This window comes from Talpa europaea (assembly GCF_964194135.1).
Source record: "Talpa europaea genome assembly, chromosome: 3".
In the NCBI taxonomy this organism is placed as follows: Eukaryota; Metazoa; Chordata; class Mammalia; order Eulipotyphla; family Talpidae; genus Talpa; species Talpa europaea.
The window spans coordinates 44,460,283-44,488,031 of record NC_140069.1 but is presented as its reverse complement, the minus strand read 5'-3'; the positions used below and the strand labels follow the sequence as shown (position 1 = coordinate 44,488,031).

Here is a 27,749-nt window from a genome sequence, read left to right as displayed (position 1 = left end):
ATTAAAGCTCCGAAATCGATGGCCAACCAGCAATTGTCATTTTAGAAAACATTCTTTTATCTTTTTAAATGCAAAACAGACCTCATTTTAAAACAGTTTCCGATGGCCAAAATTACCTTTTTGTTATTGTTGTGCTATAGCACACATGAATTTTTTACTTCATTGACTAGAGAGAATGGACACTGAGTCTTGTAACTTTTCTTGAAGAAAATAAAAATAAAAAGATGGCCCTTTTCTCATAACAGTGCGTGTATCATTGAGAACTGACTATAAATTATGCTCATGCAAGAGGTAGTTTACTGTCAAAATCCTACAAAAAAGGTCTAGCCTTAAAAAAGAAAGGCAAGAATGTATAAAATTAGAGGAATGAACAAATCTTCGTCAGATTATTAAGAATTCTGCATTTCATAACTGTTGTTTGATTTAAAAGGACCGTTTAACCTTATTGTTTTAAAAGAACTCTTTGTCCTCCATTTTACCTCCACATTTGTGGGCTATAAGTCGTCCATGGAGGAATGCATCATTCAGTTTATGACATCTAATAAAGGCCTATTGCAAGCATTAGAACCAGGTGCTTCAACCATTTTCTTTTCTGCTGCTAGCCTATTGTTCTCTGGTAACAGAAATAGAAAGAATTCCATTTGGGCCGGCTTCTTTTTATCACTTTTATTTAAATCGAGACACATCCTAATAACCATGTACTTTCATTTGGTGTGGCTGTAAATAATAAAATGTATGTGCGTGTAGGAGCATGTATGCGAGTATGCTCACACTGAACCAGGACCAATATGTTTATATATTTTGGAAGAAAAGATGCATTTTTAGTAATTTGCTGGGGCCTTAAAAGAAGGTTATTGGTTGAAAATAAATTTATGAATCTAAAATATGCGTGGCAGTAAATGAAAAACAACTTCAAACCTATTTCTCAACCTATAGCTGGACCATTATACTCCTTTGTTCTTGCGCAGGTTAATAGAGATTGAGGAGATGGGCAGAGGAAAAGCAGTGCAATTTTCTGCTATTTAAGCTTGGCGAAATGGCACTCTTCAGGAAGCAGGAAAAAGTATGAAAGCGTAATAGGCATTTTAAAAGTAGAAGTCCATATAGCTGCTTGAGGGATTCTCAGATTTAGGCATGCATAGAATCGCGAATGAGATAATCAGCATTGTGAAATTGAAACCTGTCTGCTGCCTGCTGCTGTTCTTCCCTCTTTCAGTGGAGTGATTTGTAACACTCATCTTCTTCAGGCAAGGCAGCCTTCAAGATTATCCAGAACTGTCAATAGTAATTGCCAAAGTATTTTATTACCTACAGAAAATCAAAGGAATTTTATAACCAACAGTTATCAAGTTTCAATACACGGTATAAAGAGAGCAATTTTAGTTGGAATACAATCGTGTTTGGCTTGCTTTAATGTTCTTGAGACAATTCCTGTGCAACCAACTACAACATTCACTGTATTTAAGCTAGAGGCAAGAATACACATATGTACTTGTAGCATAAAAAAAATTACATAATGCCTACAAGCTTCTGCAAGCAAGTGGTTTTTAATTGCCATACAAACTCTGCCTTAGCTAATTACTTCTGAAAAGAAAGAGGGTTTTGTGAAACTCAAGATGACATTTGAAGTTCTGCCATTCCAGAAATATGGTTTAACTGGGGCATTCTCTGACGATGATATGGCACAAAATGTGTCTTTTAGTTGGAAAATAGAACTTTACAAACTTGAGAATTAAACAGAATGGTTACAGAATGCACTGTTGTATAGACACAGAGGACTTGTGCAGTATGTTGAATTCAAGATTATCAGCTTTAGGCTTCATAATTATTTTTACACCATAGGACAGCCACTTTCAAATAGTTATTTGTTTTCTGAGAGTCAATAATGTTTTTCAAAAGAAATATAAGAACAGAACAACATTCCCCAAAAACCAATTCCTACATTCACATTGGAATGTAAACACCTTTATTAGGAAGAGAAAATAATGAGAAATTTTTTAAATCTACTGGTGCTGATTTATATTTCAGATCCTAGACCACAGAGTGAGGCCAAAAGAAGCCTTTTGTATCCCTTTAGTGACTCGGAGCCCGAAAAGTGTGATATTTTCTATGATAGCACATTTTTCACTAATTCCTGTCAGCACACTGGAGCTGTTGGCCAACAGTAAGCATGTCCATTTCACTGTAAAGGTACACATTTCCTTTAAAATATTTATCAGCAATAGAAGTACTTCCGTCTAGCACTAAAACAAACAAACAAAAAAAATATCAGACTTTTCGTTCGGAAGCATGTGAATCAATATTTGTGCATGTGCGTGCCGGAGCATGCGCCTGCAGCGGGCAAGCGCACTGAAGCAGAATGGGAAGGGTTAGATGGTGTCTTCAGAAATGTATTTCACAAATAAAAATTAGTTTAAAAAAATGTAAAGAAAATACAAAAGACTTTCATGTTTATCCTTATAGAATGTAACTGTACAATTAAGGTAACTACACCTCTTTGAAAAATACTTTATGTTAATTATTCCTAATTGGGCCCAAATTAGGCCTTTTTTTTTTTTTTTTTTTTTGGTAGCATGAATCATGGTCTGGGGGTGGCTTTCTGAGAATAGTGGAAGATTACAGAGTAGTTAATGCTATCAAAATGTTCAGTGTATTCTCAGATTATTTCTTCAAAAGTATAAAAGGAATCTCTTGATTGTACCTTCATTTTTTAATCTTCTTTAGTTTGGAAACTGTTTACTCTAATACATGCTATCATTTCAGAACCTAAATTCAGCATACAGAGGAAAAATCAAAATCTTATAAATGCCAATTTATAAATCCAAAATCATAAAAACATGTTTTTCCTAGTATGTTTTATGTTGTTTTTAAAGATCATTTTGACAACTGCCAATGTGTTAATTTGTATGAAGAAGTAAACAATGTATATGTTATGTATACATTATAATTACACAAAAGTGGTAAAAATCACTTTTGGTGTAAATACCAGATTTAGAACGACTTCTGTGGTGACATTTGATTTTAACTCAGATTTAGAATTTCAGCATTAAGCCCAGTGTTTTTTAAAATGTCTGAAAAAATACTCACCTCAAAAATGAAACAAGGAATCTGAATAGTTTCCCTCTGATGCTTCCAAGGTATTATAAAATAGTCGAATGCCTTATTCATGCCATGATAAAATATTATTTCATGAAGGGAAGGCTGTAACTGTGTAAAGTTCTGATTGATTTAACATCAGGTAATTTGTGAAGTTATGAAACTAATGGAAGCAACGCAGGTAAAGGAGGTTTTCACCCTGAAGTTGAATGCAACACAGTGCCCAAAATAAATCATTTTCATTTGTAATTTAAAAATTGCATATGATAACATATTTAGTAGCCTTAGGATTTCTAATAAGAGAGAAATTTGAATACTAACTACCTATTGACAATTCTTAAAAGACAGGAGGCCTAAACTATTAAGAAATCAAAGCTGTTAGTGTGTTAACATAAAAACCAGGAAATAAATGCTTCCATTTAAAACAAATTACCATTCTTGACTCAATAGACAAATTCATATCCTGAAGAAAAGAGAAAAAAAAATTAGCATTTCATTGGCTTTTCAAACATACACCTTTAAAAAGAAAATCTGGACTTTTTGCCTTGGCCTTACAAAGGCAGTACACCTGCAAAAAAAACTTCCCCAAGTATAGTTTATTAACAAGGAAAGGGGAAATTAATTAATGATGTTTGTTGATTTGGAGTTGTCTTTAAATATTTATTTATTTAACCAGTGTACTGCAAGGCTTAAAAGTCGGATTAGGTGAAGTAAGAGGTCAGGGAGAAATTCCACAGCTGCATTTGTGGAGAAGGGATCCCCCCCCCCCCCCCCGCCCCCGCTCCTGTCGGGTGAGCCCTGGAAAGTGAACTGTTGCTGTGTTGTTCACTCAGTAGGTCAGATCGAAGCCCAGCTCAATAGCATTAAACTAGCCCCCATTTGAGAGATTTGTCTTACAAAACCTTGAAAACTGCTCTGAACATGCATACATTGATTTTGTTGCTGGAATCTCCTGAGCTTTGATGAAAAGGCAGTCTCCACATGCAGGTGAAAGGAGTTTACCTCCTCAATATTAAAAAGAGAAGATTAAGGATTTCTGTTCTACTAAGGCTGAACTAATCAGTAGCGTGCAAGGGTAAGAAAGTAGGCCTCATGCCTAAGGACGCCTGATTTTCTGTGGTTGAACAAGTTAAAACTCCCCAGTGTGACCTCCTATGTGGTGTAACTTACCCTTATTCCATTTTCACAGTTAATCAAATGGCATATAGCACATGGCCAAATTTGTTTTCCATATTTTACAGAAGATACTGACTGACTTTATTAAGGAACACTCACTTCCATTATAATATTGAAAATGAGGGTGTTATAAAGGATAAAGGAAAAAATTGTCTTACGGAAATCAGATCATGAAAGACTAATTTAGTATTCACAGAAAGATCATATGGTCATTCTGTATTTTTGATATGATCTATATGACCTATAAATCTATTTACTTCTATTAAAAAACCGATTTTCATAAATTTCTGACTTATTCTCTACAAATAAGAATTATCATTTGGACTCAGCAGAGAATACTTGGCATTTGTCCTTGCTATAAAAATGCTAACACTTTTTTTTTCTAGTCAAAGATTACATGCAACTTCACTTTTTTTTTTTTTTAAACATCAGGGGATTATAGTGTCCTGAGATAGTTTGCACACATCATCTCTCAGCAGGGAATTTCAGAATGAAATGAATGTACCTATACCACAAGAAGAACATTTTACACCCTGTAGCACTAATTCCTGTAATTATTTGTGTCCATCTTAGCCATGATTTGGGTAAAGTGATATGAAACCTCTCTGAAATTATGGTGTAAGTAAGCCTTTAGGGAAGAAAGAAAAGGTTTAAATAAACTAACCATGCTGTGAGATTTCATATATTGTAAGATATCTGAAAATGTAACAGATTTATCTAGAATCAAGTCTTATCAACCATCTCTTTGATCTATTGTAAAAAATACAATAATGACCCTGAAACAAGCACTACAGAGCAGATCAATCTGGATAAGAGAATTTCAGAAATTAGATAACACTCATTTTCCATCATTTCTAGGAACCACTTGGTCTGCCTTTTAGGCACATGTTTTCTGACTTTCTTGTGACTCACTCAGCATGGCTCATCATCTTCAAGCATATTTACTTTTCTATCAGTTTGAAATTATAACATCCCACTCAAATACCATGCAGTGTGATCAACAAAAAGACAAAATTCCTAGCTTCAAATCATTTAAAGTTTTATGTGATTAACATGATAATGAGTGAATGCAAGGAAAAGATGAGATGGCCATATAAAGTTCCTGGGACCTGACCAGCGAATTCTAAGTGAGATTCAGTGTTATTCTTACCAAAGTAGTCAATATTACCCAAAACCTGCTGTAAGAACAGTATATTAAATCAGTTTTCACTACAAGTAATGTAGTATTCATGACCAAAATATTTGTAACAGACAATTTTTTTAGGAGATGCAAAGCTACCTGACATGATGATAATTTATTTTATAGGATAGAACAGATATTTTAGTTAGATACACTAAACAGGTATTTTGAGGTAGTTCTGAACTTTCATGTAATAGCATAATTGGAAGCTTGTAGCTTTTGAGTGATTAAAGAACTCAAATTCAAATTTTTTTTGTTCCATGTATCTGTGGCTTGAATCTGAAACATTTTTCCCTATGCTAAGTTCTAAGTACCCCCCGAGTTATTAGAGTTTATATACTGAGGTAAAAAATTAGCCTATTTTTTCCTCTTGCAAGCCAATCAGTAAAGATGCCTTTCTCACTTCTTTGGTGTGATAAGGAAGTGTTAAATCAAAGTGAATCCCCTATTTGGAGCACCTTGGGACTGAATAGTGCATAAGCCAGTTGCTGAGTACTGGGTGTTTAGAGAGGGGACCACACATCTTTGCAGACTAGAGAGGACTGTAGGCATCATGTGGCACCTGCTATCATTTCATTAGTATCATCATCTGACTTCTAGTTGGAATGATGACATCATGCACTTTTTAGTAAGTGTAACCATATAATATATCACAAATTGTGTTAGAGCAAGATTATGTGATTAAACTATTTGAGGAGGCGTTTCTTTAAGGCTTTAGCTCTCTGATTTTTTAACTTCCATCCATTCCCATTTTTTAAAACAAATTCAGAGCAAATATAATGATATAACTGGTATAGCATAACCACCATAGACTTGACATACAGAGAAAAATATAAAAATTAGTTTTACATCTTCTACATCCATAGTGGATATTATGAGAGACTGAAAATCAACTGTAAGTATAACGGTGATTAAAAATAGGTTCTGTACACATGGAATCAGATTGACTGTTCTGTCTCTCTTATCAGGAATTATATGTCAGTAAATGAGTAGAGGTTTGCTGCTCGGCATAGTTTCTTTCTATTACAGAAAGCTCTGTCCAGTGAAGACTATGAGAAAGATCACTGGACTGAAGAAACATGGTGTCATCTAGGGTCATTATCATCTTTAAAGCAAAAAGAACATCTATCGTTTTCCTGAAACGATATTCCTAGAAAAAAGAGTAACATTGCCACACATATTACAATAAAGGTTATTGGAGACACAGCTCTGTTAAGATGCCATTCCCGGTGGAGCACATTTGGTTTTGTTTTTCTGATATATTAGAAATCGTAGTAAAGGGTTTACGATCAATCCCTCCTCTATATCCAGAATTCCCCTTCAGTGGCAATAAAGATACAAAAAGAGGTGGACAGTGATGGTTTTAAAATATATGGATACATTTCCTGATTCTACATGTTTTTATTTATCCATTTTATAATACAGTTTAATTTCCTGTATTTATTTTATTTTCATGAAATCCTGGTAACAATAAATTATAAAATGTAATAACTGGCAAATTATCAAAATAATACAGTATAGCCTAATGTGATTTCCTTGTGATACTGTTGAATAAATATGGCCTTGCCCACACATACACAGTATTTCCCATGGGAAATACAATTACTGTCTTTTAAAAAATGTAATCTGTTGTTTTTATCTGTCATTGATTATAAATATAACCAGTATAAGCAAGTTCGTGATCTTGTTAGTCAGTAGAAGCCAATAAGGCTTTTACTAGTCAATTGTTCAAAGATTTCGTTTACACAATTTCACAACACAAAATGTGCCATATCTAAACCACTTGCTTTGAAAAATAGCCCCTTAAAGGGTCTCTTTTTCTAATAATCACCCAAATAATCTGAACAGTCTTCCTTCCATAATACTAAAAGGAAAAAAGAAAGTGTAAGGTTGACTTACCTTTTCCTATATCTTTTAATTCTGTTTAAATTTCTATCCTCTCTTTGTGTTCTTTTGCGCATTCCTACATCTTGCCGTGTTGTACACTGCGAAGACCTAGTAAGGGAGTTAAAGGCTGATGACGCTAACGAATCCCAGCGCAAATGACTGAATCGATGGGAAACCAGCCACTGCTGTTTAAGTGTATCGATAAATGTACCTTTATTTTCTCTTGAATGGATAAGTGTCGCAGTTAAGAGTCCTATGGATCTCTTAATTGAAAGTTAATTTTAAATCAATAAAGTGAGTCATTTAAATATTGATTGGTCCTTTCTACACGAATTGTTAGCTGATTTTTTTTTTTTGCAACAACTTTGTTTAAATGCAATCAATAGCCCACAATCAGTATGTTCTATAAAAAATTGACAGATGTTCCCAAAATGCCTGCTAGGCATATTCTTATCTGTTTACATACGAAGCAAAGATATTTCAGTTTTTTTCACACATACCTAGAGTTAGAACTCCAGGAATCTCAATCTCTGTCTCTCTCTTACCTTGTTTTCCTTAAATGCTACAATTGTTTTTTTCTGTCACATTTAGCTTCTGATCTACTGCACCATAACCTTTCATTTACATCTCCAAAGGTTTGAAATGAAAAGATCATCTGATATCATAGCTATAAGATCCATGTCACTCAAACATCTCTGTGATTGTAAGTGGAAAAAGAAAGCAGTGATAGGCACCCATAAAAATTTAAAGACATTTGGAGATGGTCTTTGGTATTTTCATGTCACAATACATTAGTAATATTGCTTGAATAAAAATCATCTTTTAATAACTAAAATATATTTGCTGGTGTGAACATGTTTATCAAGTACAAAGCTTGTAAGTACTTTTCATTCATGTAGCTTCCCCCAGACATCATCTCTTTAGCATAACAGCAAATAGCCATACTTTCTTTACTTTCAAATTGACAAAGAGAACAACTAGGGTAAAAGAATACAAATTGTTTTATATGAAATTTATCTTGATTAACCTAATAAACTAAGGTACTTGTAGCTTTCAGCATAACAGTAAATATGAATGTTCTATTCATAGCTTCCTATGAGCAATTCAGTGTTTGCCTGAGAAATAGTCTAAAAATTATAGAGCCAAAGGTAGCACTTCCATCCACAAAAGGACTCAATGTGAACAAAACTCCTAATAACAGTCTGGAATACTTCTGAGGCAGCTAATTGAAGGTGCAAAGCTTTCATTTTTTTCCACTTTCTGAGATCTGCACGTTTGAAAATGGCATTATTAACAAATGCTCTTGAATTAAGGAGGATCAAACTAATAATTAAAAAATTAAAGTTATAAATAATAGTTTTACGGACACAGGTTTTGTTTTGTGTGGGTTTAGTGTATCAGCTAATACAAAATGACCCAAAGTTAACTTAGGGTGTTACATTAACTGATTTTTGACAATATATTTCTGTTCTGAAGGCAGTTATAAAGGTAAGGCTTCCTTTAAACTTAACCTATCAAAAACACCTTAAAATATCAATACAAATGCTAAAATTGAAAATAATAATTTTTTATCTTTCCCCTGTTTTTGAAGATAAAAAATACCAACGTGTATTCTAAATATCTGAGGATAGTTGAGCTGAGCTCCTAAGTTGTGATGCTATGTCATTTAACTTCCCGCTGTTTGTATCAACACTTTCAACCGTTCATTAATCTTGCATGTTGTCCCCAGTACTCAGTTCATTCCATTTTAAGTGTTAGGGAAGCTGTATCAAAAGAGAAAATTTCAAGGAAATGGTGGGGTGTCATTGGTTCATATGCATACGAGTTCAGCATGTGAAGATGCTGTGTCTGGGATCAGCCTTAAGATGTGACTGATAGCTCTTATTTGTCTGATAGAGCTGGCCAGGGAAATAGAGCTACAGCTGGTTACTTCATTAGGTCCTCTCATTGATTGAACCCTGCTGAAGTGATGCAGCAGGCTCCTCAGATAACTGCTGGTAATAGAACAAAATGAATTCTTATCACAGAGATTGGAAAGGCCATTAACCCTGGCCTCCAATGCTTTTCAGAGGTCACAGACAGGAAGCCAAGCGGTGACTGGGAAAACTGTTTTCTGTCTAACTACAGGTCACGTTAGAAGGGGGTGTGTGTGACTTTTTTTTTTACCCTTCAGCTTCTGTATGGATGAAACTGTTATACTGGCAGATGTTAATAATCTGCTGTAAATAAATATTGGAACCAGAAGAAGAAAAATGAGAAAGCCCAGGAATTTATTTCAATAAATATTTAATAAAAGAACAATTGTTACTGCAATATTTACTGCCATTTCTGCTGCAGTTTTAAAACTGATACTTTTTTCATATATATTGGAAAGTGAAATACATAGAGGCACTTTAAAAGGGAAATTTAATATGGTTTTATATAAAAATGTTTCCTTCCTTCCTTTCTGTTCTTCAGAGATGGCGATTCTAATTGCTCCTGGCTGCCTTGTTTCTTGCTAGGAAGCCACGACCAGGCCATCTCTGAAAGAGCACGGCGCTTACTTGCCTTTCACCTGCCTAAAAGGGGTATATATCTAAGGAACAGTCCTATAATTTACATTTAATGCAACCTTTCAATTGACCAGGAGCCCACAACCTCAGCCCCCATCTCACAGCTGAGAACTTTCCCACATTCGTCAAGTCTCAGCCACTATACGATCAGCCAAAAGGACTCATCCATTTAAAGCCGAGTAGCACATGACAGTTTTTCTGCCTCTGGGGGAAGTGGAGTCCTTAGAGCAGCTGCTGGTATTTTCACACATTTAGCCTCAGACAGAAATCCTTTATAGATCAGGAAATTTTACCAAAGCAAACACCTCATCGGAAGTAACGGAGAAATTTTTTTCATTATGAATGTGCATTTTTGCCTATGTGTGTATACACAAGACGTACTAAAAACTATTTTTAACAATGCTGGTGGCTTCTAAACTTACAACTGTGATTTAATTTCAGTGTCTGTGGTTGCATGGTATTTTCTGTTGGAGCCAATCTTTCTGTAGGAGTTGGTTTATTTGAATGTAATTGGGTCCTGTGGATGGAAAAAAAACTACCGATTTTATGTCTTTGGAGACCCACCCTGCCATTTGGTTTGGCCTTCGGTACATAAATAATAATAAGAAGGTGTATGCTGTCATTGCCCTGCTGGAAACACCAGAAGTGGTTTGGCAGGAATGAAACCAAAACAGATTACCCCAAGTAAACATAGAATCAGATGCTTCTCCGCAAGATTATGCCCATGTATACATGGATATGCAGAGTTGTATACTGTATTTTGCAGTCTTTGTAGAATATACGAGTAGAAGGGGGGAGACACTTTACATTCAGTACATGCATATCTCAATTATTTTAAAATAACCAAGGTTTTATGAGTTAATTTTTTTAGCCTCAGCTTTTATTTAATTGAGCAAATATTAGGAGAATCGTGTTTTAATTGTATGAAGTAAACAATATCGAGGGCATCAGCTTTTAAAGTAAAAATCAAGTTCTAGTGCATGTTTGCATGTTGTCTCTTTGGTATAAAACTTTTCCATTTATTTGCTGTATGAGTGAATAAATATGCTTTAAAAATCCAATTAAGTAAATGCTTTCACTTATCTCATTTTCCAAGAATGTTAGATTCTGTTACAGATGTTTCAGGGAATGACACAGAGGCCTGGAATTTCGGCTGGTGATACCTGGGGTGAAACTCATGAAACTTTTAGGCTTATAATTAGTTAGTTGTACACTGTGAACCTCACTGGGAGCTCCGAGTTCAGTTCATATTGTCTAATAGAGAACAGGCATTATTTTTCTTTGTTGGATTTCAATCTAAAAATGTTTGATCAACTTCTGTTTTTAATTCCTCATACAGTAGGTAGCGTTAGATGTTGGCAAATCTAAGAAATAGAGTATACTTTGCAGGAAAAGACTCAGTGTTTTTGCTTTTTAACCCATGTTTGGTTAAATTAGTCATAAATATTTATTTCATGTGTACCTTTAAAGATTTATAATACTTGAAGAATTTATCTCCCTCTTTTTACTTGAATAAGTTAAAGGCAGGAAGTGTATGTTTAGGTTCCATATAGTTTGAGGAAAATGAATGAATTAGTAGTATACCGTGTTAGAAATAATGCATTTTTCTCTCTGAAGTATTGTATAATTTATAACTTTGGGCAAAATGTGTTATTGTGGTTTTGTTTTTAATTATTTGATGGCATTCCATCTGATACATTTCCCCAAGACCATGCAAGTTTTATTGACATATTTGCAGTTGGCAAATATTATGAACATGTTATTTGAATATGGCTGGGGTAAGGATTATGTACTGTCATGATGTTTAAAATTTTCAACTTTAAACCGACCCAAGCCTTTCTTAGACTCTTTAACACCATCAGCCTCATTACAGGTAAAAGTTAAAAATTCTAAAAATAAATCTGATAATTTTTTATTTGGTTTTGTGTTTCATAAGAAAAGTCTTGACTTCTGGATTTCCTTAGGGGTGAACAATAATCACCATTGCTTCACAGGCACCTCAGCATGATTTGAAATCAATGCTGTTAGTTTTCAATTAATTCAATTTCTTGATTTCACCAAACTTTTAAAGACCTTTTTTCCTCCCCATGATAAAGTCTCATGACTTTTTTTTTTTGTTTTGACTGAGAATATTTATGACTCTATTAGGAAAAAAAGAACATAACAAAGATTGGATTCCAAAGATATCATCATCATTGAGTATTTTCATAGTTCTCTTAGGTATTTCAATGATAAAATTTGTGGTTGAATTAGAGAATTAAAAAGGATGTCTGGAAATCAAGTTTATTTATAAGCCCATTTGAATTATTTAGTCTCTCCTTCATTAGTTTGGTTTTCAAATAAAAAATTCTACTTTTGATTGAATGCATATTAAATTTTATGGAACTGCCTGGCATCCTGTCATTTTAATATCTTCTTGAAAATAGTCTCTAAAACTCAAATTCTTAAAATTTGCCCAAAATTAGTCATAATACAGAAACAACGGACATTCTCTGGTACTCTACATGCTCTAAAGTGACGTTGGCTATAGTCATTCTATATTTAATAAGCTATTCTGTTCCTACCTAAGGATTTATTAACATGTTTGAAAAGCATGTATAGGCTACTGGAATAACATCCCCTGCCAATATGTAAATATATGATTCCAAAATATTTGATTATTTTAGTTTCAAAATTCCTTTTAGAATTCATATTGTAGAAAAATTAAATTTTTTTCTTGTGAAGAGGTATTCTATTTGCTATTTACTTTTATGCCCTGCTAACTGTCTTTATGTAAACATGCCCCTGTGATTGGTTTAGCATTAACCATTATTATTATTATTATTACTACTACTACTACTACTAGTACTGCTGCTGCTGCTGTTGCCATGGATTCTTTCTACTCACAAAGTAAGTGATGAAATCATTGGCAAATAGGTGGCATAACTCAGTAATACTGAATGTACAGTATGCTTCATACCGAATTTAGCTCGTTTGGAGTTCTATTTCCATTAAATTAGTCTTCTGCTAGTAAATTTTGATTAAATTGTTCCTTAGTCCTACAAAAAAAGAAACTTAAAAGTGGTAACTGCCTCGTTTAAACAACTTCATCCTTGGTTGTCTAGCAAATGAAAAGTTGTACATTAATTTGATAAGAAGGAATGATGATTATTTAGAGTTGTGTAACACCCACAGAAGATCTTATCTAGCTTATTTGAGCACAGTTTTTTAAGCTGGGGTCCATAGACCTAGGAATTCCATGATCTCTTGTAATTTCCTATGAAATTATCCATATGTACATTTTTATAGGAAAGAGGCCCATATCTTGCATTAGTTTATTAATATTTCTCAAGAAGTGCTGCTCTCAAAGAACCCTGAAAGAAAAGCAGTAACACATTGCATCATTTTAAAACATTTTATATCTAAAGACAGAGCCACTCTCTGGCTGCAGTGTTTGATGCCCTCCCTGCATTACTCTGACCACGTACTCATTCAACTCACTCTGTAGGAAGTTGTGCGCTCAGGCATCCTGACTGCTGCACTGACAGCCTTCCTTCCTCCCAGTATAAGCTGGAACTTAAGAACTTCCAGGGACATCATATTTTTGAAGAAACCTTCCTAGGAAATTGGAGTTTTCCTAAATCAAATTGACAGATGTAATATACAGAGTTACCTTTGTGCTTCTGCTCCTTGAGGTTTTAAGCACTCAGTCAAAACAAATCCACTACAGTGATTTCAAAAAATGGGTAACTGAATAAGCTGGGAGAAATGGGCTAGAAAATAACGTATATGTTTCCTCTTAGAAGGGAGGAAAGAGGAAAAGCTTACAGTTAAACATAAAGTAGAGGGGCCTCCATGGTGGTGCAAGAGGTTAAGACACAACCTATGAAGCTATCCGCAGTCACTGTAGCACAAATTCGATTCCCGGCCAGGGAGCTAGCTACCCACGTGGTGCAGCAGACCTCTGCTGTCTTGCTGCTGCTCCCCTCAGCAGTGTATTTCAGTTCATCTGTTTGTTCTGCTCCTCACTTTGTCTCTTGTAAATCTTCTCAGCCCCCACAACTCTGGCCTGCACCCCAATACTTGTAGATGTAAATAAATAAGACTTTAAAATTACTAAATAAATAAACATAAAGTAGAGTAGTAGGAAATAAGAATGACTAAAAAGCTTATAAGATGAGGGAAGAGTCTTGGGGGTATAGTTAGCATGTGGAAAAGTTGGAGAAGGTGAGATAATGCATATGAATGACTATAGTTTGAAAAATAGTTATTATGCAAATACAATGGAGTAATAACATGAAAAGAAAGTTGTAAATATAAACAAATAAATAACATATTTGACAAAGGTGAATTATTGTCCCATCTTATGAGGTCTTATCTTCTGTTTTCTAGCAAGTATTTGTGAACTTTCAAAAGCAAATGCAAACTTTCCCATGAGGGAGAAGCCAAGAAGATGCCCAAATACATCTAAGTCCAGTCCCCACCCCCATTTCACAGCTGAGGAAATAGTGGCGTTCTGCAGTTTCCCAACTCCAGGTTATGTAGCTAATTCATAGTTTAATCTTTATTATAGTCTGCTGTTTACACAGGGTGATTGGATGGTTTAAAAGTTGATCATTGTATTTTATCATTTGTTTCTCTGAAACAAAAAAGATAAATGACATGATATCAAGTAAGATACAATTACATTAATGCTTCTTCCTTCTACAGAGTTCATATGTTATACTATTTCATGTCAAGAATACTGACTCCTTCCACTTGCTGCATAGTGCTGGTGGTTTCTATTTTGTGTCATTTCCAAATCCTTTACCTTGAGGCACCAGAGATTTTCTTCTTCTTCATATCTCTTCTCCAAACAAGGCCCTTATCACCTAGTGGGCTCTGAGTGAATGTGTGTTAATTTGAATGTCTTTTATGCTGTGCAGTAAAATTATGTGTCTAAATCTATCATTATTTCTAGTCCTTAAAGCACTTTGTTATTGTTACACATTTCCAGTGAGATGTAAACAAACAGTTTAAGAAATGGCAAATAAGGGGTTTAGGCAAATTAGGGTAGATTAGGAAGCAATAAAAAAAGGTTCAGCTAAAGTTAAATGAAACAGCAGGGGGGCAAATGATGCTTTACAGATAGAATATTATAGGTCGTTAGAGCTTAATAGGCAAATGTTTTCATTTTAAGGGCTATAAAATAATTTTTAACTGCAATTTCCTCACCAAAAAAAAAAAAAAGAAAAGCCCCTTTGAAGGAAAAAAAAAAGAAATTGAAATACTGGTTATATTTGCACATATTTTTTTTCTTTAAGCTTGATTCAAAGCAGCCTTATTCCCATTTACAGAATGATATTGACCCTCTGCAGATATTCTTGTCCAAACGATCATAGTTCATAAAATTAAAAGTCAGGTTGACAGTCTGTCTCAACCCTCAGTGAGATCTTCCTTGACCATGCTTCTCAAGGGAAGTATGGGGAGGTGATTTTATTGCCATTTTGCAAAAATTGTATACTCTTATTTCACTCTCTAGAGCTTTTTTTTTTTCCAAGCAAGAATGTGCCTAAACTTCAAAGAATTAAATACATGTGATGTATATATTCACGAGGCGGTCTCAAGAAGAGACCAGTGAAAGAAAAAGGATGGAGGTTAACTAACTTGTTTCTAAAGTGTGTAACAGTTTTATGTGAAAATGCTAACAGAACTGGCATATACCTCAAAGAACTTTTCTCTCTCTTAGGTTTTTCTCTCTCAAAAAGATTTTAAACTTTTTCACCTTTGAGAGAGAATACCAAATAATTACAACTGATAACACATGTTGTAATACTTGATAAGTTAATTGAGGTCAGGACAGAATGAAGTAGAGTAGAAAACTTTATTCTTCTCCTCTGCTGCCATTATGAATATAGAAACTATGTGAGAGGAATCCATTGGGCAACAACAGCTGTGGGTGTTGAGAAAAAAGAAAGTTCCCTGTCCTCGAAGAGTTCAGAGGCTGCCTAAAAGACAGTCCTTGTCACAATAAATCAGATAAATTATGGCATTTTAAGGAACTTCATCAAGTTCACTGTTGAGAGTGGCACTGTATCTGTGGAGTTTGTTATGTATGAGTAGTGAAAGTATTAGGCCATGAAGTAGGGTTGGAATTACAAGTAGAGTTTTTCTTGTTTGTGTGTGTCTGTGTTTCTTATGTAGGCATAGTCTTTAAGGTGGAGAAGGGAAGTGACCTGATTCAGACTTAGAGATAAAAAAAAACTTCAGTAAGACAGTATTGAGTAGAAGCTAAACTAAGAGCCTAATAATAATGATCACTTATGAGAAAGTGACAAAATTATTAATAGATACTTGAATCTACACAAAGCTTTGAAAGCCAAACACAGAAGTTCAGATGCCGTTAGGTAGAAAATAAGAAGGTACCAAAGCTTTTGAGTGTAAAGAATGACATCACTGAAGCAGTGTTCTAGAAAACATAATGAGGCAATCATATGCAAGAGGGATAATTTTGAAAGGACCTGGAGGCAGAAAGCTCATTCAAGGCCAATCCCTATGGTAGACATACGAAGTTATCTTTGAGGTAACTATTGATAAATGGAAAAGAAAATTACAAATAAATCCACAGAGGAAACTTACTGGCTAAATATAAATCATGAAACAGCCAAGGGTTCCACTAAATATCCAAAACATGGCAAGTGTTTGAAAGTTCTCCCACTGTAGACAGGAGGGAAGTGAAAAGCAAGGGCTAAGAAAGTGTAGCACAACTTTGCTCCCTTTTACATAATGCTTTAAACAACTCCTGAGGAGAAGAAATAGTGTTTTCATAAAGGCTTTTTTTTTTTGAACTAGCAAAAAGGTAGTCATTTTTCATCATGATTTTTAAGAGACTTTTATAGTTTAATAATGTTAGGTGCTTTGTTTTATTTATTAAATTTACAGCTTATCATTATGTTAGCTTGTTAATGTCATTTATGTTGAATCCAAAAAATATTTTATGGAATGTAGACCACTGTAAGTCCAGGATGTTCATGTATCTTTCTATGTGAAAAAGATTGATTTGACTAAAATATCTATTAAGTGTTCTATTGTACTTCCCTAATGTGACTGTTGGAGTTACTTTATACATAGTAAAAGTTCAATAAATTCTCACTGAATACATGAATAAGACAAGTCCAGAACAACATCATGAGAGGATGGTGAAAAGAAATATTCATGGTAGGTAATATTTTTGTTGGTGATCCATTAGGAGCAGTTCATTTGTTCCTGCCTATAGGACTTTAGCAAGACAGGCATATCTCTATTCTTTTGGCAAAAAGAAGGAAACCAAAATGCCCCAGTAGCAATCCATAAATACCCTGCACCCCTTTCAGAGATACAACAGAGGAAATGTGGTGCAGAGTTGGAACACATGAATTTATTCCATTTGGTCTTACTCTCTTACAAACTAATTTTGTAATATGAAGAGACACTTATCAACAATTTGTAGTGTAGCTGCTAAAAACAGACACAGCTCTTATTTCCACACCTTGCAAACAACCTCTGCAAATCAGAGGTCAGTTTTCTTCTCTCTGGAAATAGAGTTCTACAGTTTTGAGGATGATAGCTCATCTGTTGCTTCTTGAGGACAAATGTGAGAATCAGGACAAAGAACTGTATATGAAAGAGGTACATATTTTTGAGATCTTTTTCCTTATCTTGTACTAAAACTTCTGCACATTGCGTAGACGTTTTCTGATCTCACTTGGGAATATTATGAAAAATACAATTTGATTTTATTGGCATAAAACCTAATTGAATAGTTTAATAGGGAACTGGTTATGTTCTGCAGGCTTTTTTCCTCTTTGTTGATTTAATCATATTGCTTCTATGACTCTATCATAATATCTACAATGAAAAAACAGTGGTCTACTTATAAGCCAGGTAGACAGAATTGCTAGCCAAACTTTCACTCAGTGAAAATGATTTTTGCCATTGCTTATCACAAAAACAACAATAGCAATATTTATTCGCTGAGAAAAAAAAGGAGTTTTGCTCTCCACCTCTTTTTCCTAATGTTTTGTATGATTCATATTTATTCTACTACCTCTTTCCTCTGTCCTTCCTATTTCCCCACCTCCCCGCCCCCATTCTTGTCGTGATCTGGGTTGTCTCCAATTTCTACAAGGATAAGTTCTAGTCTAACTTTCATTGACTTCTGTGATAATTTGACTTCCATTCCCACCCTCCCTGTTCCTCAGAAATCCACATCCATATTTATCTAATAATGTAAGCAGTTTCTCTACTGTCTGTTTGACCCAAGCCATTATTGTATTTCACAATACCACCAGTGCTGTATTTTACTTCACTCCCTGTGCAATTTTAAACTTTTGACTCAAATTTCTGGAAGAGTTCTTTTCCTTTGTACACTCTTTTATCAATCACTCTGGTATCCTGGGTCTATCTCTGTTCTCTGTAATTATCTTTTAAATATTTTTTTCAGTAATCTTCAGTGTCATTTATTTTTTCTTTCTTAGAGTTCTTTCCTCAGCCCTCATCTTCTGTACTCTACGCTTTCTTCCTGAGAAGTGTCATTTAGTCACAAGTCATTAGTTATTACTGCTTCCAAATATTTTCAACTTAGATTTCTCTTCCAAGGTCTAGTTCCATAAACTTAAAATGTTTATTGAACAGCTTTACTCTAATTCATGTCCAAAATTGAGTTCATCATCTTCTCTTTCACCCCAATCTTTTTTTTAACATTCTTTTTCTCTTCAATGGAATCACTATGCTTCCTTTCCCCATCATTTTTTGAGACAGTAATAGATTAAGTACAATATTTGTTCCAATGTCTGTCTTTGCTTTTTAAAAAAAACTCCTCCTCCTGTAGTCCACTCTGCACGGTATCCCATATATTACCATGGCACCCCTTGCTTAAAACTCTCACTTTGCCAAAATCAAGTGAGCCTTTGCCAACACTTGTATTCAGGCAAAAGAGAAAATTAATTGGCTATGTCTCAGAAAGTTTTTTTTTTTTCATACTGCTAATACAGTCCAGAGAAAGAAAGATGCCAAATCTCATCAATCTGTTTGCTCATTAATGAATGATTTATTAAATAAACATTTCATGGGTATGCATAGCTATTGTCTTGAAAATTCATAGCAGGTTCCAATAGTACATTTTTCACTCTTGGCTCCAACCTAGTCTTTCTAATCTTCCTATTCTGGCATTATGTGCACTTTCACTAACTTTCCTCTCCAGATTTGTTTCACTTAAGTTTGTATCCATCATTACTAGTTCAATTCTCATAAGTTTAATTTGGGTTGTATGACTGTATAAAATTGACCTTTCCTAATGTGATGAAATAGAGAAAACCCCACTGTTAAAATTCAAGGATTATTTACATATAATTTAAGAAAATTTTCTATATGTTAGGTTAATGGTAAATGTATTTCAACAATTACAGTGTTGACAAAAAGATAAACCTCATTATCTGAAGAGCTTTTTGCCCATAATTAATGTACACAATAACTAAGTCTGTACATGGAAAGCAATAATGTCTCCCATATATAATTATATAGAAATAGTTAATTATAAGGAGTACTGGTATATTCCATGTCAACGTCCTTAAGACGTTAAGAGTTTAGAAAATGTAGTACAAAAATTGTAAGTCCTTGTTTTACATGATCATCTAGAGTTGGTGATAATAACTACTTAATTTCATTCTTACACTGATTAGGTGTGGTTAAGTAGAAGATACCATTTTATTGCTATCTTAAAGATGAGATGATTGACTTTAGCAGGTTAATTCATCTCTTTAAATTTACATAAATAAAAGTCAGAGTTTTAATTCCTTTCTTCATACATTTCCCATTTAACAGTGACTTTGTGAAAATTCTAAAATATTGTATTTGGTTCATTATGAATTATGCTGGAGTAAGTGTTTTATGCTTTGGTGATGTGTTCAGTAGAGCATATGATTCAGGTGACTGCAGTATAAGAAATAATCTAGAAAAATACTTAAATCTAATGTTTATGTTTTCAGAGTTTTGAAGAGTGCCACGTATATTCCGATATTGTTTGTGACTTCTTATCAAGTTTTTCTCTTAAAAGCTAAGTGATGGAGGTTTGAGTAGCTAATAGCTAAGAGTGGGAGGAAAAGGGATCTGTCTTTTGCAAGAGGAAACCTAGGACTGGTTTGTTTATTACTATCAGTTCTTTTATTGCTCATCTTCACTAAAACTTTTGTAAATCACCAAATCAGTGTGAACTAAACAGTCTTTATGATTTAGTACATATATCCTTTTTATTGCAGCATATGTAAAATTTACTTAGGGATTTTAAAAAATAGCTTTCAAACTATATTGCTTAGGAAGCCAATGTTTGGTTTTCTTAACATTTGCTGTTTCCAAAATATCTGTACAAATAATAGTGATATTTTAAAGTTTAAAACACTGATTTAACTGATAGAGTACATTTCATATAAATATATTCTAAAAAGCCATAATAGCAATTTGATGCAGCCTTTTCTTTGAATAACTTGTATTCACAAGGCTATACCAGAACAGAATCATTCATGAGCACAACTACTACTTATTCAGTGCTAGATGCTTTGTATTCTTTACCTTGACTACTTCTAACAGCTTGAAATCTGACTATTTTCATACATAGGATCCTAAATTTCAGGGAGATTAAGTAACTTGCTGCATCAAATGTCAGAAGGTAAAGGACCTGGGACTCAAGTCCAGGAGAACTTGGTTTTTATGTCCATGTGCTTTTTTCCCTTCAGACAAATATGTATATGCATAGCACAGGCTTCTAAAGACTAGCTAACTCATCAAGAAGTGGATAATTTTATTACTGATGTCGCACCCTTTATCTTTGCTTGCTCAAAATTTCAATCAGAGAGAACGGACCATATTTTAACACGGAGCTCTTCACTCTGGTTCTCCACAGTAAGGGTAGATAATGGTTTCATGGATAACAATTCCACAGAAGTCCACTCCAGAAACTCATTGAATGTGATTGAAATAAAATCTTGGGGATTATGAAATTATTACACATTACAGAAAACATTTAAAATTTTTTTTAAAACAGATTCAAATATATGAAATGATTTACAAAGAATCCATTCTTATTGGGAGGCACTTATCATTTTGCAGAAGTGTTTGAGGTGAGAGAAGGAGAAGTTAACAGAAGCTTCCAAGAATCAAGTAACATGACTAAGATAAAGAGATGCAACTTTCCTGAGACTAAATGAAAACCCTTATAAGTAGTCTTAGGTAAAGTTATAGGAAATAATGAGAGAGAGACTGCTGGGCAAACATTATTTTCACTGATTTTAAAAACTTCAAAATGCTTTTTATATTAGTATGAGACTATCCAGAAAATGTCCTAACTGTGGAGTAGAAAAGTAGAGATTTTCATGGATTAAAAACTAGCTAGTAGAGGGCCTCCCTGGTGGTGCAAGGGGTTGAGCACAGCGCTGTGAAGCTGTCCACAGCCTCTGCAGCGCGAGTTCGATCCCCGGCCAGGAAGCTACCCACATGGCGCAGTAGACCTCTCCTGACTCGCCCACGCTCCCCTCAGCAGTGTACTTTGGTCTATCTGCCTGTTCTGTTCCTCACTCCGTCTCTGGTGAATCCTCTCACCTCCCACCTCCCACACCTCTGGCCTATACCCCAGTTCTTGTAATCATAAATAAATAAATCTTAAAAAAAAAAAAAACCTCAAAAAACTAGCTATTAGATTGAAAGCAAAAAGTGAAAGGAAAAAAGGTGTCAATATGAACAAAAGCTGTTACTGGGTAAGGTAGGATCCTTGTGTGGACCGGAGGTGTTTCTAATTTTGATAAGCAATCCAGACAACACAATATGCTATGAAAATTATTTTAAACAATATAGAGGTTGTGACCAACCCTATAAGTAAATAACAGTAACTGGTTGATAGATGGGAATAATCAGAAGAAAAACAAAGTCTCACACAGAGAAATGTCTTAGGAATTAGTAAATTCAAGAAAAAAATATTAAGAACATTTTTAAAATGAATCATTAAGAAGAAGTATGAGTAATTTATTGAAACTAATTGATATCAAGAACTTATTAAATTCTTTTGAAGTCCCATTATACTGAGGCCAGACATGATTTAAGAAGCAGAAAAAAGTGATCACACATTCCTGGCCTAGAGGTCCCAGGAGATACTACTCCCTTACTATATAAAAATAACTTCTGGTTAAAACCAGACAGGGCAGGGCAAAAAGAGCCTTACTTTTCCAGAAAATAAAAAATTACAAATCCAGCCCCATTCAGATAATTGACACTGGAGCATCCAATGCACTTCAATCTATTACTGCCTAGAAGAAATAATTTGAGAGAAAGCACTGCAGGTCAACAAAGATGATGTTGCTTGGTTACTCAAAACCATTTGGTAGCATGCTGAGTTGCTCAGCTTTTTAGAAGCACACTCTTTGTATCCACATAGGAAAAGGATGGAGAAGTTCACTTGAAACCATTTTAATTGCAAACTTGCTTCATCTGAAAGTGAAGTCTTCACTTTTACAACACATAAACAAATTCAGAAGTCTTTATTAAAAATGTGAATTACTAAAATGGTAATAAATGTTGAATCTGATGTGCCCTCTTAAAAATCGATTTTGTTACGATGAATTTGCTTTTAGGAGTTTGAGCTGTTTTTGAAGGAGATAGGACATTCAGAGTTTTTGGATTTTTTGACCTAGTACTCTTGGGCCTGCTTGGTGGCAGCAAAGTTCAGAGGAGAGTGCAGACCTATGAAGTCAAACAAACTCTATTCAAATCTCACTTCTCCAACTTTGTGATTTGATATCTCATCTCTTCCATTAAAGCAGTGGCTTCTCTGTTACAATTTATTATGATAATTGAGTAAGGAAATGCATATCATATGCTGAGCACCTAACAGTTTTCCCACAAATGTTCAAATATTATTTTAAAATTAGAGCCTTGCAAATACTTTCTCTTTTGTATTCACAGTCTCTAAAATACCCTTTTGATTAGTCACAAAGCTGTGGTTGAGGTGGGAGGGGCTTCAAAGGGAAATGAGGGGGCGGAGTCAGGATTGTTGAAATGTGGATTCCCTTAAAATTTAGCTGTACTGTCCAATTAAAAAAAATCTGGTCTCCCTACTTATTTTAAGTGGAAAAAATTAAATTGGAACTCAATATGTTACCTAGAACTATAAAAAATATTGTTTTTTCCCCATTATTAGTTTAGACCACTTGTTTAATATTTATTCTGTTTGGTTGTATATATTTCTTATGTTAAATAATTTGCAAAAATAGTGATATACTTTACTGAATGCAGTAAGAAATCATTGGGAGGGGTAAGATATAATTTTATAGACAAATGTTGTCTTAATCTAGACTTGGCAGCTTAAACATTCACATGTTCTTTTTTTTTAAAGATTTTATTTATTTATGCATACAAGAACTGGGGTACAGGCCAGAGATGTGGGAGGTGAGAGGATTCACCAGAGACAGAGTAGGGAACAAAACAGGGAGATTGACCAAAGTACACTGCTGAGGGGAGTAGCAGGCAAGTCAGGAGATGTCTGCTGCGCCATGTGGGTATCTCCCTGGCCAGGGATCGAACTCATGCTGCAGTGGCTGTGAATAGCTTCATCGGTTGCATCTTAACCCCTTGCACCATCAGGGAGGCCCCACATATTCTTTTTAAAATACCAATTTAAACTAAATTTGTGCCAAATGTTTCCCAATTTTTGCTGATAAGAATATAAGAAGCACATGGCTGTTTTGATCATCAAAACAAGTACAGTATAGATTAGATTTATTTCCAATTTATCACAAATAATGTTAAACTTAGAATTGTTTATCAATACTGTTTTAAAAAATTAAAATTTGAGATTTTCCCTCACTATTAGATTTACACTGATTATAATTTTTAAAATTTATTATTCCAATTAGTAGGAAAAAATAATGCCAGATGGGAACTTGATGATCTTTGAACTAAGATTGAATGCCTGACACTTACTAGTTTACTACCAGAAAATATTATTAACATAAAGGAAGGGAAAGGTGAAAAGGATGATAAAATAAGCTGATAAGGAAGTGTTGCTTGCTCTGCAAGGAAAAATGAATCATGAGTACTTTCATTCTCATAATTAAAAAGATTAGAAATCCTAACATTCAGGTTTTTAATATTTTCTTTGGAATTGTAACCATTTTGGTTAGGCTAAAGCTAATGGAATTGATGGCTAGCAGAATTCAGACCAAATGAGAGATATGAACACTAGAAATAATTGCAGAATGAAAAGAAAAGTTAGTATTTTAAAAATATGATTGAGAGAACTGTCCCTGAAGTGAAACTGTAGGGGTTCAAATCATGTCTGCACCACTTGCTGGGGGTGTCCTAATACATATAAAAGATATTAGCAGTCAGTACCTGGGACAGAGAAAATACTCTGTAAAATGTTGTTGATGATGGTGATTGTAACGATCAATATACTATTCCACAGAAAATGCAGCTGATTACACCCACATTGTGTTAATAAAAAGAGTAATTTGGTACCATTTTCAAATGAGGGATCATCACCAAATTGACAGAAGAGAGTAGAATACTGGAAAAACTAAGAAAGTGGTATTATTTTGAAGTAGTATTAAACAAGAAAGATCAGTGCTGGAGAATACAAATTAGTAACCTAATCAAATCACCAGTAAAAGAGACAGATCATGTTAACAGCAGTCAGATGTGTTATTACAGAGCAATCATTAAAGTGAAATATTGAAAGATGCTATGTATCATTACGAGGCTTTAAGCATTTCATTTTACACAGGCAGAAAAGTATAGACTAATTATTTGATAAGTTAAGAGCTTCTTTATTAAAATATTTATGTCATTTGTATAAGAGGAGCAACATGTTGAGGATCTAGAAAGAATTCTGTGGCACACTGAACTACACTCATTTATAAAATTATTTGTACAAGTCTGTCATCTGTGCCATCTCCAAGTCTTCAAGTGCCATGTGACCTAATTTGTGAGCTTATAGTTTCTGGTTTTGATGTTTTGTACATTTTCTTAAATTTCTATCATTAGTTTATCTCAATGTGGCACTAAACTATTATTTGGTTACATTTTATATACAAGGAATATAAATGTGTTATGAAATACTAGAATTTTCATAGCACTGGTGAGAAATTGTTCTTTTTTTCCTCCTCATTTGGTTTCTGGACTTTGTTAAGACTAGGAAAACCTTTACAGGTTCCTGAATACTGTGACAGTACATATAGACACATAAAATTCCCCACATTTTCATACCAGAAAGATCTGGGTTCCATTTCAGTCTCCAAACATGGTTATTTAGGGACAAGTTACTTTAACCTTTTAAAGCCCTAGTCTCCTGATTTGTAACATAAGGATTAATAATTGCCTTGTGATTTTATTGTGAGGATCACATGACTATAATGTAATAACAAATAGCTTATCCCAGGACTTGGGAGAGCTATAAACTGAGTAAGTTGTTGTTATTTTATTTTTATTTTCATGAATCTTTAAGGAGTAGCATTTATATGGAAAGATTCAGTTAGGTACTGCTGATATATATGTGAACATATCTATTTGATACATTGAAGTGTTTGTGAGTGTATATAATAAAGGTGTAAGGATTAATTGATAAATTGTGTTTTTTTTAAAGGGAAATGTTTTTCTACATATAATCACACACATATATGTAATATCAATTAGTATCTGTGTTTGGTATAACTGAAATTTGGAATCCTGAGCTTTTTATAAATTTCTCTTCTTCAGACTTCTCTGTTTCAGAGTATAGGATGTAGATTTTTGATTTTAAATAAAAGTATTCCAGGTTACTTTGATATGCCTGACTGCATCTTAGTTGAGAATATGTAAATATTAAGATTTGTTCTTGAGGAACTCACAAATTACTGGGAGAATATACACAGATCATGTCCAAATGATTACAATATGTCATGATTAGTGCTGAAACATAAGCTAAACATAAGCTAATTTTATAAGCTAATTGTTATGGGAGCACAGACAAGGTGACACTTTGGGTTTTGAGGGAAGAATAAGAGTTTTCAGAGTGAAAAAAAGAGGTACTCATAGTAAAAGGAACAACATTGGTGAAGGCATGAGAGGTTGCCAAGTGGAAGAAGATGGACTTCTTAAGTGACATGTTGGATGAACATCAATGCTGTGGTCTGTTTGGAAGTTATTTCTGGATTTATAAACAAGGACTGAGGATAAATTCTTCCTTTCAAGATTAATTCAAGATACAGTTACAAGAAAACACAATGTTGTTTTTGAAGGGGGGGCATGGAGTGTTTATTATGATCACATTGTTTTAAAATTATTACCACCAAAGGCCAAAGGTTTTGCACTCAGCAGGAAAAACAATTAGTAAATGCAATAATAGTGCATTGGTATGCACTTCTATTTTCAATGTTAATTATTTGTTTAATTAAGTCTTTAGAATCAACCAGCAATGTTATTGCTAAGAAATATTAAACATGATTCTCCTTGGCAGCATAAGAACTGGGTGACAACTTGTTTAACTTTTCAAAATCTGACCTTTTCTCACTTTGAAGACCATATCAGGTTGTAAAATATATGTCATTTTCTCTTATCATTATTGATAATTTATTTAATGACATCTGGATTTTACAGATGAGGAAATTAATGCTTAGAGAGGTGAAGTAATGTACAAGGTCACATACTTAGAAAATGGTAGAGCCATGATTTGACTCAAGCAGTTCTGTATTCTGGAAAGACAGCTCTTGAGATATTATGAGAGATTAGATCAGGAAGACAAGAAATTCCAGACAGGGAGATTGATGTGGAGGCTATTGAAATTGTCAGGAAAGAGAAAATGACAGAGGGAATAGAGAAACAATGTAAGACACATTGTAAAATGGGATCAACAGTGTATGATGACTTGGAGTGGCAAAAGAATGAGTTGTTGAAGGTAATTTTCTGTTTGTTTTTTTTTTATAGATTTCCCTAAAATTGGGAACACAAATGATGTATACATTTGGATGAAAATAATGATTTGGGTTTGGGATTGAAATTAGCAAACCATGACATTGTTGGCACTTCTGCTCTGGAGATCAAATAAGACATCAGAATAAAGATGTATAATTATTGATGACTTGCATATATTTTTCTTGTGGAGGTTTCCTCTGCAAGTACCTGATATTTGATTGTTCTCTCATACCAGCTATCATATAATGAGTTTTTTTCTTCTTTTTTCGTAACTTCACAGATAAGTAAAAGTATACTCGTGATTTATTCATTGTGTCACCAACATTGTAACACATCACCCAATAATGTTGGCTTAGCCAAATATCCAAGAGACAAAATCAGAATGAGTCTTTCCTTCATTATGCTCCTGATCATCAAGAATTAGATTTAAACCTGCTACTCCCTGAACTCATTTTACCAACCATTGTTCACTAGGATACAAGATGCGCTAGAGACTTGGCTGAGTTCTACCTGATACTTACCTCTTTGAAAGCAAACGGTGGGTTCTTGTGATGTTGACTTTGCTTGCTTGGTGTGCTGATTCCATTCCACTCTGATGTCCTCTGCAGAAGCTGCCTCTCTGGGAGCCAGAACATGTGAGGATGACCTTACCGAGCAGCAGTTAAGAGCAACCTCAGGTAAATGGTCTCTTCCTTCGCAAAAGCTTGTCATCCTAAATGAATTAAATTTGCTGTTCTCATAAATCACATAATAAACATATCTCTGGACTACTTTAATTAGTTCTTATCAGATCCCTTATACAAATGTTAGAAGCAAAGGCCAATATATCCAACACTTGAAAGCAGATATAAAGTAATTTTTTAAAGAACAAGTAGCTTCTGCTGAATAATTTCTTATATCTATATTTATACACTAAGTTTTACCCAAAG

At 34.1% G+C, this 27,749-nt stretch overlaps 1 protein-coding gene across 2 annotated transcripts in view; it reads left to right on the top strand.

The window, feature by feature from the left end:
* Nucleotides 1-27,749, top strand: part of ZFHX4 (zinc finger homeobox 4) — a gene marked incomplete at its 5' end in the record, with an annotated part of 161,670 nt that overhangs the window by 103,732 nt on the left and 30,189 nt on the right. For both annotated transcript variants that reach the window (XM_084230447.1, XM_084230446.1), the window contains one exon: nt 27,429-27,497. In XM_084230447.1, coding sequence (XP_084086573.1) covers nt 27,429-27,497 — 69 coding nt within the window. The remainder of the gene's footprint in view (nt 1-27,428; nt 27,498-27,749) is intronic.